Raw genomic sequence first — 10,100 nt, forward strand, 5'->3', positions numbered from 1 at the left:
ATTTCACCACTATGATTCATTTCCTTCCATAAAATTCCAGAAAACAACATAAATTCTCTCATGGTAAAATTCTAGACTTTCAACCATTTTGCAAAATAGTCCCCTCATTTGAAAGCTCATGTTACAAGGGTTCTAAAAATACAAAAATCATCAAGAAAGACCATCAAAATCACTTACTTGTGAGGGCTACAAGTTGCTGAAATTTCAAGCTTCCAAAAACCCCATTTTTGCTGAAAAATTTTGGTGGAGAATAAGGGAAAAATGAAAAAGATTATGGCTAGACACTAAGGTAATATTTTACTATGTAATAAGTCACCTAACCATTGACCATGCTAATTTCTTGTCCCCTGTGGCCGGCCATCAGCTACTAAAGGGTCTATTACCCTCAATTTTGGTTCTCTAGCTATTAACACTTTTAACTATCAAAATAGGACTTTGTACTTTATGCGATTTAGTCTTTTTCGCAATTAAGGTCACAATCGCTAAAATTAGCTCATCCAAATTTTCATACACTTATATAATTATACTATAACACATAAAATAATATTAAAAATAATTCTCTGACCCCGAATTAGTGGTTCTGAAATCATTGTTCCGATCAACCCCAAAATCAAAAAATGTTTAAAATATAAAAAATTACAAAAGTGAAAAAAATTATAGAAAATTAAAAAATATATTATTAAAAGTTATTCAAAAATTAATATAAAAAATTAAAAAAATATAAAATAGAGAAAAAAATGTTTACAATTTTATATACAAATAGTCTCTATTGTCATTTGCCTTCTCAACCCATTTCCCCACCTTAGTTTACATCTCAAATCACATTCTTGTCATCAACGATGGACAAAGGGGCATAAAGTTTGGAGAGGTTTGTGATGGACGAACATAGCATATAGTTTTAGCGATCAAAAAATATTTCATAATTTTTAATAGATATTGTATTGTTAACCATAGTTAGTGTGTTAATGGAAAACCGTTAATTTTTTTATATTATTAATATATTTTACAATTTTATTTTTCTTATAATATTTTAAAAAATTATTTATATTTCTAATAAATTTCTATATTTTAAAACAAATCATAATTTTTACAATTTTTCTATATTTTCATAATTTATATTTTTTATAATTTATATTTTTAATATATTTAAATTTAAATTTTATAATTTATAATAATTTTTATAATTGTCTATATTTTATAATTTTTTTAATTTGTAGAGTCCTCTTGTGAAGTGCTTCTGATACGTGGCAATTGTGAATGCAAGAAGTTTCCTACATGTGAGTCCGTCTGGTGTTTGCAGCCGGGGGAGAAGACGATAGGAACCAATGAATAACGTCTGTCCTGGTTTATCCCATGTGCCTAATTATTTTTCGCTCGAAACTGTTCTTTCAGATTAAACTAAATAATCAGATTGATTTGTAAGATATGCATTTGCTGCCATTTTAAGCTTTTCTGTACTTTCATTGGAACATTGTCTAACCAAACAACTCCTTTTTTCCCTGTAATGGTTCATAAGCTATATATGATCGTTTCAGTTTTGTTACTTTGACAATGTTTAACCTGCACAAACGATCTTGAGATTCATTAGCATTGGTATTAGTAAAATAAATTGTGATTTTATTATATAATCAAAAAATAAAAGACAGAAAACGCAATTGAGCCTCTGATTCATGTCCTTGAGACAGGAAGCCCTGAAGCTAAAGAAAACTCAGCTGCCACTCTCTTCAGCCTTTCAGTCATTGAGGATAACAAAGTCAAGATTGGAAGGTCTGGGGCAATCAAGCCTCTTATTGATTTATTGGGGAATGGTACTCCTAGGGGAAAGAAAGATGCAGCTACCGCTTTGTTTAATCTGTCAATATTTCATGAAAACAAGGCTCGAATTGTGCAAGCCGGTGCTGTAAGACACCTTGTGGACTTGATGGACCCAGCAGCTGGAATGGTTGATAAGGCAGTTGCTGTTTTGGCTAATCTTGCTACAATTCCTGAAGGGAGGAATGCTATTGGGCAGGAGGGTGGGATTCCTGTGCTGGTCGAGGTTGTTGAGTTGGGCTCAGCGAGAGGAAAGGAAAATGCTGCTGCTGCCCTTTTACAACTCTGCACAACCAGTGGTAGATTTTGCAATATGGTTCTCCAAGAAGGAGCTGTTCCACCACTAGTGGCATTGTCCCAGACCGGCACCCCAAGAGGTAAAGAGAAGGTAATAGTTATGCTGTTCTTTTTTCTTTTATTTCTCACTAAACCTTTCTTCTTTACCGTTATTTAAGCATGAGTTGATCACAGGCACAGGCACTTCTGAGCTACTTCAGGAACCAACGACATGGTAGTGCTGGAAGAGGCTGAAAGTAGGCATTGGGTCTAAATACAGTTTGTATACATTTGATGCTTCAAATAATGCATTTTGAAGGTTTGCTGCTTGGGCTTACATTTTATACAGGGTTTTGTTGTAGAGAAAAAGAGAAATTTTATTTGTAGAGTCCTCTTGTGAAGTGCTTCTGATACGTGGCAATTGTGAAATGTAAGAAGTTTCCTACATGTGAGTCCGTCTGGTGTTTGCAGCCGGGGGAGAAGACGATAGTAACCAATGAATAACGTCTGTCCTGGTTTATCCCATGTGCCTAATTATTTTTCGCTCGAAACTGTTCTTTCAGATTAAACTAAATAATCAGATTGATTTGTAAGATATGCATTTGCTGCCATTTTAAGCTTTTCTGTACTTTCATTGGAACATTGTCTAACCAAACAACTCCTTTTTTCCCTGTAATGGTTCATAAGCTATATATGATCGTTTCAGTTTTGTTACTTTGACAATGTTTAACCTGCACAAACGATCTTGAGATTCATTAGCATTGGTATTAGTAAAATAAATTGTGATTTTATTATATAATCAAAAAATAAAAGACAGAAAACGCAATTGAGCCTCTGATTCATGTCCTTGAGACAGGAAGCCCTGAAGCTAAAGAAAACTCAGCTGCCACTCTCTTCAGCCTTTCAGTCATTGAGGATAACAAAGTCAAGATTGGAAGGTCTGGGGCAATCAAGCCTCTTATTGATTTATTGGGGAATGGTACTCCTAGGGGAAAGAAAGATGCAGCTACCGCTTTGTTTAATCTGTCAATATTTCATGAAAACAAGGCTCGAATTGTGCAAGCCGGTGCTGTAAGACACCTTGTGGACTTGATGGACCCAGCAGCTGGAATGGTTGATAAGGCAGTTGCTGTTTTGGCTAATCTTGCTACAATTCCTGAAGGGAGGAATGCTATTGGGCAGGAGGGTGGGATTCCTGTGCTGGTCGAGGTTTTTGAGTTGGGCTCAGCGAGAGGAAAGGAAAATGCTGCTGCTGCCCTTTTACAACTCTGCACAACCAGTGGTAGATTTTGCAATATGGTTCTCCAAGAAGGAGCTGTTCCACCACTAGTGGCATTGTCCCAGACCGGCACCCCAAGAGGTAAAGAGAAGGTAATAGTTATGCTGTTCTCTTTTCTTTTATTTCTCACTAAACCTTTCTTCTTTACCGTTATTTAAGCATGAGTTGATCACAGGCACAGGCACTTCTGAGCTACTTCAGGAACCAACGACATGGTAGTGCTGGAAGAGGCTGAAAGTAGGCATTGGGTCTAAATACAGTTTGTATACATTTGATGCTTCAAATAATGCATTTTGAAGGTTTGCTGCTTGGGCTTACATTTTATACAGGGTTTTGTTGTAGAGAAAAGAGAAATTTTATTTGTAGAGTCCTCTTGTGAAGTGCTTCTGATACGTGGCAATTGTGAAATGTAAGAAGTTTCCTACATGTGAGTCCGTCTGGTGTTTGCAGCCGGGGAGAAGACGATAGGAACCAATGAATAACGTCTGTCCTGGTTTATCCCATGTGCCTAATTATTTTTCGCTCGAAACTGTTCTTTCAGATTAAACTAAATAATCAGATTGATTTGTAAGATATGCATTTGCTGCCATTTTAAGCTTTTCTGTACTTTCATTGGAACATTGTCTAACCAAACAACTCCTTTTTTCCCTGCAATGGTTCATAAGCTATATATGATCGTTTCAGTTTTGTTACTTTGACAATGTTTAACCTGCACAAACGATCTTGAGATTCATTAGCATTGGTATTAGTAAAATAAATTGTGATTTTATTATATAATCGAAAAATAAAAGACAGAAAACGCAATTGAGCCTCTGATTCATGTCCTTGAGACAGGAAGCCCTGAAGCTAAAGAAAACTCAGCTGCCACTCTCTTCAGCCTTTCAGTCATTGAGGATAACAAAGTCAAGATTGGAAGGTCTGGGGCAATCAAGCCTCTTATTGATTTATTGGGGAATGGTACTCCTAGGGGAAAGAAAGATGCAGCTACCGCTTTGTTTAATCTGTCAATATTTCATGAAAACAAGGCTCGAATTGTGCAAGCCGGTGCTGTAAGACACCTTGTGGACTTGATGGACCCAGCAGCTGGAATGGTTGATAAGGCAGTTGCTGTTTTGGCTAATCTTGCTACAATTCCTGAAGGGAGGAATGCTATTGGGCAGGAGGGTGGGATTCCTGTGCTGGTCGAGGTTGTTGAGTTGGGCTCAGCGAGAGGAAAGGAAAATGCTGCTGCTGCCCTTTTACAACTCTGCACAACCAGTGGTAGATTTTGCAATATGGTTCTCCAAGAAGGAGCTGTTCCACCACTAGTGGCATTGTCCCAGACCGGCACCCCAAGAGGTAAAGAGAAGGTAATAGTTATGCTGTTCTTTTTTCTTTTATTTCTCACTAAACCTTTCTTCTTTACCGTTATTTAAGCATGAGTTGATCACAGGCACAGGCACTTCTGAGCTACTTCAGGAACCAACGACATGGTAGTGCTGGAAGAGGCTGAAAGTAGGCATTGGGTCTAAATACAGTTTGTATACATTTGATGCTTCAAATAATGCATTTTGAAGGTTTGCTGCTTGGGCTTACATTTTATACAGGGTTTTGTTGTAGAGAAAAAGAGAAATTTTATTTGTAGAGTCCTCTTGTGAAGTGCTTCTGATACGTGGCAATTGTGAAATGTAAGAAGTTTCCTACATGTGAGTCCGTCTGGTGTTTGCAGCCGGGGGAGAAGACGATAGTAACCAATGAATAACGTCTGTCCTGGTTTATCCCATGTGCCTAATTATTTTTCGCTCGAAACTGTTCTTTCAGATTAAACTAAATAATCAGATTGATTTGTAAGATATGCATTTGCTGCCATTTTAAGCTTTTCTGTACTTTCATTGGAACATTGTCTAACCAAACAACTCCTTTTTTTCCCTGTAATGGTTCATAAGCTATATATGATCGTTTCAGTTTTGTTACTTTGACAATGTTTAACCTGCACAAACGATCTTGAGATTCATTAGCATTGGTATTAGTAAAATAAATTGTGATTTTATTATATAATCAAAAAATAAAAGACAGAAAACGCAATTGAGCCTCTGATTCATGTCCTTGAGACAGGAAGCCCTGAAGCTAAAGAAAACTCAGCTGCCACTCTCTTCAGCCTTTCAGTCATTGAGGATAACAAAGTCAAGATTGGAAGGTCTGGGGCAATCAAGCCTCTTATTGATTTATTGGGGAATGGTACTCCTAGGGGAAAGAAAGATGCAGCTACCGCTTTGTTTAATCTGTCAATATTTCATGAAAACAAGGCTCGAATTGTGCAAGCCGGTGCTGTAAGACACCTTGTGGACTTGATGGACCCAGCAGCTGGAATGGTTGATAAGGCAGTTGCTGTTTTGGCTAATCTTGCTACAATTCCTGAAGGGAGGAATGCTATTGGGCAGGAGGGTGGGATTCCTGTGCTGGTCGAGGTTTTTGAGTTGGGCTCAGCGAGAGGAAAGGAAAATGCTGCTGCTGCCCTTTTACAACTCTGCACAACCAGTGGTAGATTTTGCAATATGGTTCTCCAAGAAGGAGCTGTTCCACCACTAGTGGCATTGTCCCAGACCGGCACCCCAAGAGGTAAAGAGAAGGTAATAGTTATGCTGTTCTTTTTTCTTTTATTTCTCACTAAACCTTTCTTCTTTACCGTTATTTAAGCATGAGTTGATCACAGGCACAGGCACTTCTGAGCTACTTCAGGAACCAACGACATGGTAGTGCTGGAAGAGGCTGAAAGTAGGCATTGGGTCTAAATACAGTTTGTATACATTTGATGCTTCAAATAATGCATTTTGAAGGTTTGCTGCTTGGGCTTACATTTTATACAGGGTTTTGTTGTAGAGAAAAAGAGAAATTTTATTTGTAGAGTCCTCTTGTGAAGTGCTTCTGATACGTGGCAATTGTGAAATGTAAGAAGTTTTCTACATGTGAGTCCGTCTTGTGTTTGCAGCCGGGGGAGAAGACGATAGGAACCAATGAATAACGTCTGTCCTGGTTTATCCCATGTGCCTAATTATTTTTCGCTCGAAACTGTTCTTTCAGATTAAACTAAATAATCAGATTGATTTGTAAGATATGCATTTGCTGCCATTTTAAGCTTTTCTGTACTTTCATTGGAACATTGTCTAACCAAACAACTCGTTTCAGTTTTGTTACTTTGACAATGTTTAACCTGCACAAACGATCTTGAGATTCATTAGCATTGGTATTAGTAAAATAAATTGTGATTTTATTATATAATCGAAAAATTAAAGACAGAAAATGGGTAAATGAAGGGGAAAAAACAAGAATAGTGGAAATTACAGAGGAAAAAAAAAAACTAGAGTTTCCGCCTCTCAGTACACCAGCCAAAGAATTACAACGCAAAATGTGGAATGTGATCAAAACCAATCTAGAAGCTCAAAGCAATGGCTGCCCATCCCAACGCCAACCCTCCAATTATCTTCTTCATGTTCTTCATTGCCTCTGCTCCACTCTGCATTTGTTTACAATAACTCTTTAAATTTTACAGATAAATATAGTTTTAAGATGAAAAAAAAGATCCGTTGGTCTGTCCTTTTTCAGAAAATTAAATGAACTAGCTCAACGGTGCATCCTTTAGACGCGATTAAACGAAAAACAAGATCTCTCTACATTTATGCAGTGTAAAAGTTCAGATCTGAAAGCGCATTGTTATATGATGTAAGCAACTGAAACGTTAGTAAAGAGAAGAGAATGTACCTCGTCGGCAGCGACAGATGGACCGGGAGAGGAAGCATCGAGGCTCGGTCCAGGAGCTCCAGTTGGTGGAGCGGGAGGTCCAAGCATATCAGGTGAAGGAGCCGGAGCATGGTGTTTCTTGGATTTCTTGCTTTTGCTCTTGCTCTTGCTTGGAGCTGGGGCCGGAACCTCAGCAGTAGTTGGTGCCGTAACAGGAGCCGGAGGAGAGGCCGAGCTCTCTGGTGGAGTCGTCGGTGCAGCAACGGGAGGCGATCTGGCTGGAGGAGAGCTCACAGGTACTGGAGCCGGTGGAGAACTCACCGGCGCAGCAGCCGGAGGAGAAGACGGAGCAGATTTAGATGGGGCTGGAACCGCCGCAGACTTCTCCGGAGCCGCAACCGGTGGTGAAGAAGTTGGTGGGGAAGTGGTAGGGGCAGCAGTTGGAGCCGGTGATTTAGGTTTGCTAACAGGGGCAGTAGCGGGAGCAGTAGCAGTAGCAGGAGTAGTCGCGGCCGGCGGAGCTTTAGTAGGTGAGGCTGCCGGAGATTGACCACCGACAGCGGTCACCACAAAACAAATCAAAACAACTGCAAATGCACTTCTACGATCCATTTCTTGAAGACAGAGGGAGAGTGAAGTAGTAACAGAAACTAATGACAAGGAGACAACAGACTCTCAATAAATATATAAATAAATGAGGGAGAGAAAATCAGAAAAAATGATGATTATAAAAAGAAAAGAAGAAAAAGTTAGGAACGTGTTTGGATCAGAAATAGCCGTTGGATGAGAAGCTATTGCGGGGCCCACCGGCATCAAACTATCAAACAAAGACACATTGTAATGTGGCGATCAAGACTCGACACAGTCTGGATTGGGGGCCCACACACGTGGACCATGTAATTTGCTGTTACATTACCTGATTAGGGTAAACTACACCCAAGGTCATTGAACTATTAATAAATTTACATTTCAGTCATTTAACTTTAAAAAGTTACAAAATAATTATTAAATCATTCAGAAGTTTTTATTTAATTCATTGGGCTATTAAATCGCTGTTGTATGACTTTTTTTTATTCACACGGTCTGCACCAATCAAAGGATCTCATTCTCCTTCTCTTCAACAATTTAATTATTTTCATGAAATAACTTTGAATATTATGAATTTACGAATCAAAATCCAAACAGTTTTCTTCTCCGATCTCTTACATTGACCTAGATCTGAGGTATGTTCTTCTACTCGCCTATAGGTACTAATCTATTGTACCAATCGTCGAATCATCACTTGGAGCTCGCTAACCGAACTTTAGAAAAAAATACTTAACAATCCAATGACTTAAATAAATACTTTCGAATAATTCAGTGACCATGTTGTAACTTTTCAAAGTTAAGTCACCTTAGGTGTAGTTTATCCTACTTAATATTATAATAAATGTTTAATTCTATCCCCAACCCCTATACTCTTTGGGGTTTTGAAATTTAGCCTTCCTACTTTTGATTTTAAAATTTTAGTTTCTCTTTGTTTTTATTTAAAAGTTAAATTCCAATTCATGAAAACTTGGTTAAATTTGAATATAGATCATTTTAATATTCGAAGAATTGATCTAAAAATAATAATATATATTTAAATTGAATGGAAATGTTATTAATTAAATTTTAATTTTTAAATTAAGCAGGAGAGATATGGAATTAAAAGGTGATAGATTAAAATTTAAAAGCTGAAAGAGTACAGGGGTTGAAAAAAATTAAACCTACAATAACTAATTGAATGAAGTAGTGAGACAGCTGGAGGTAGGGATAGTGGGGTATTGCTGGGCAAAGAAACAAACCAATAGGAGGCGGCCACGTAACTGGGTAAAGCTGTTACCGGTGATATTTTGAGATGGGTCATCGACTCACCGGCAAGAAACTGTATCTCTGCAAGCAAAACTTGTCTGGAATAACGTGACGTGTATTATACTTAAACACCCTAACCTTTTCTCTTTTCGTTAAAAATTGTAAAGTGGCTGAGGCCCTTTTTTGTGTTTTTTTTTTATCATCTATATATTAGAGTTTTAAAAGAAGTTTTGCAAAATAGTTGTGTAATTATTTCACCTACACCCTTTGGCCTCTCTCGGTATATTATTGAGAGAGTATTTAATTGAATCGAATAAAAAATTGAGTTAATCGAGTTAACGAGTCTTATTTTATCATTCTAATTCGATTTAAATTTTTTTCAAATTGAATTGAGTAAAATGAAATTCTAGTCGATTCGAATGAAATTAGTTGAGTTAAATTAAAATCTTGTTATACTATAATTAAATCCATATTATAGCACATAATTTTGAAACCATATATATTTGAAAAAAATTTCAAAGCAAAAATAAAAAAAATTTACTTTAGTATGATAAACTTGAATCATTAATTAACTTATTTAGGTCCCAACATTATTATTTTAGAATTTTTAATTTTTTAAATTTCTTTATATCTTTTTTTAGAATTTTTTTGAAATTTTTATAATTTTTAAAAAATATAAATTTGGAATTTTTATAAATATTTTGAAATTTTAAATTTATTTTGAATTATTTTATATTTTTTATTGAGAGAGAGGTCAAGTTGCTCATTTTCAAACTTGGCAGAGACCAAAAAAGTATTTATACCAATATGTTATTCGAATTATTCGAGTTATTTGAATTGTAAAATTTAACTCGATTCGAACTCAAAACTCGAATTACTTATTCGAGTTTACTTGAATAATTTGAATGACTCGATTCAATTAGCTTAAAATTTGATTTTTTTAATCGAATCGAATTTTGCTCACCCCTACTGTTTTGCACAGCATCACAATATAGATTTTTCGGTTTTAGAATATCGCCGATCCATATTCTTCTTCAATGCTGTCGAGCTCGACCCTTCCACAATCATTATCTGTACATCATCATCATACATTATATGAATAGTAGAATATATTATTGAATTGTCATATATAATAAATTCATATCTCTACAATTTAATCGAAGCTTCGATTTTTAATTGATTT

General features: G+C 36.4%; 4 protein-coding genes across 8 annotated transcripts; 3 read left to right on the forward strand and 1 right to left on the reverse strand.

The window, feature by feature from the left end:
- Positions 1 to 1,225: 1,225 nt before the first annotated feature.
- Positions 1,226 to 3,979, forward strand: LOC107948567 (U-box domain-containing protein 4-like). 3 transcript variants are annotated; one of them, XR_005906634.1, is made up of 3 exons: positions 1,226 to 2,200; positions 2,284 to 3,448; positions 3,543 to 3,979. XR_005906634.1 is itself a non-coding variant. In XM_041084020.1 (3 exons), exons 2-3 carry the CDS (start codon positions 3,181 to 3,183, stop codon positions 3,600 to 3,602), a joined length of 339 nt encoding a protein of 112 aa, XP_040939954.1. In that variant the 5' UTR covers positions 1,226 to 2,200; positions 2,284 to 3,180; the 3' UTR covers positions 3,603 to 3,979. The 3 variants fall into 3 exon arrangements, 2 of the variants coding, with proteins under 2 accessions (XP_040939954.1, XP_040939955.1); XM_041084020.1 differs by having other exon boundaries at positions 2,284 to 3,459; XM_041084021.1 differs by having other exon boundaries at positions 1,243 to 2,189; positions 2,284 to 3,459.
- Positions 3,980 to 4,098: 119 nt separating this feature from the next.
- On the forward strand, positions 4,099 to 5,238 carry LOC107948569 (U-box domain-containing protein 4-like). 2 transcript variants are annotated; one of them, XM_016883156.2, is made up of 2 exons: positions 4,099 to 4,705; positions 4,800 to 5,238. In XM_016883156.2, exons 1-2 carry the CDS (start codon positions 4,438 to 4,440, stop codon positions 4,841 to 4,843), a joined length of 312 nt encoding a protein of 103 aa, XP_016738645.1. In that variant the 5' UTR covers positions 4,099 to 4,437; the 3' UTR covers positions 4,844 to 5,238. The 2 variants fall into 2 exon arrangements, with proteins under 2 accessions (XP_016738645.1, XP_016738644.1); XM_016883155.2 differs by having other exon boundaries at positions 4,120 to 4,716.
- Positions 5,239 to 5,324: 86 nt separating this feature from the next.
- Positions 5,325 to 6,540, forward strand: LOC107948570 (U-box domain-containing protein 4-like). 2 transcript variants are annotated; one of them, XM_016883159.2, is made up of 2 exons: positions 5,325 to 5,965; positions 6,060 to 6,498. In XM_016883159.2, the coding sequence occupies exons 1-2, from the start codon at positions 5,698 to 5,700 to the stop codon at positions 6,101 to 6,103; spliced, it is 312 nt and encodes a 103-aa protein (XP_016738648.2). In that variant the 5' UTR covers positions 5,325 to 5,697; the 3' UTR covers positions 6,104 to 6,498. The 2 variants fall into 2 exon arrangements, with proteins under 2 accessions (XP_016738648.2, XP_016738646.2); XM_016883157.2 differs by having other exon boundaries at positions 5,368 to 5,976; positions 6,060 to 6,540.
- Positions 6,541 to 6,593: 53 nt separating this feature from the next.
- Positions 6,594 to 7,836, reverse strand: LOC107948566 (lysine-rich arabinogalactan protein 18). Its single transcript, XM_016883152.2, has 2 exons — positions 7,106 to 7,836; positions 6,594 to 6,860 (listed from the first exon to the last, which is right to left on the reverse strand). Exons 1-2 carry the CDS (start codon positions 7,694 to 7,696, stop codon positions 6,777 to 6,779), a joined length of 675 nt encoding a protein of 224 aa, XP_016738641.1. The 5' UTR covers positions 7,697 to 7,836; the 3' UTR covers positions 6,594 to 6,776.
- Between the last annotated feature and the right edge of the window lie 2,264 nt (positions 7,837 to 10,100).

The sequence above is a fragment of the Gossypium hirsutum genome, chromosome A12 (genome assembly GCF_007990345.1).
Source record: "Gossypium hirsutum isolate 1008001.06 chromosome A12, Gossypium_hirsutum_v2.1, whole genome shotgun sequence".
In the NCBI taxonomy this organism is placed as follows: domain Eukaryota; kingdom Viridiplantae; phylum Streptophyta; class Magnoliopsida; order Malvales; family Malvaceae; genus Gossypium; species Gossypium hirsutum.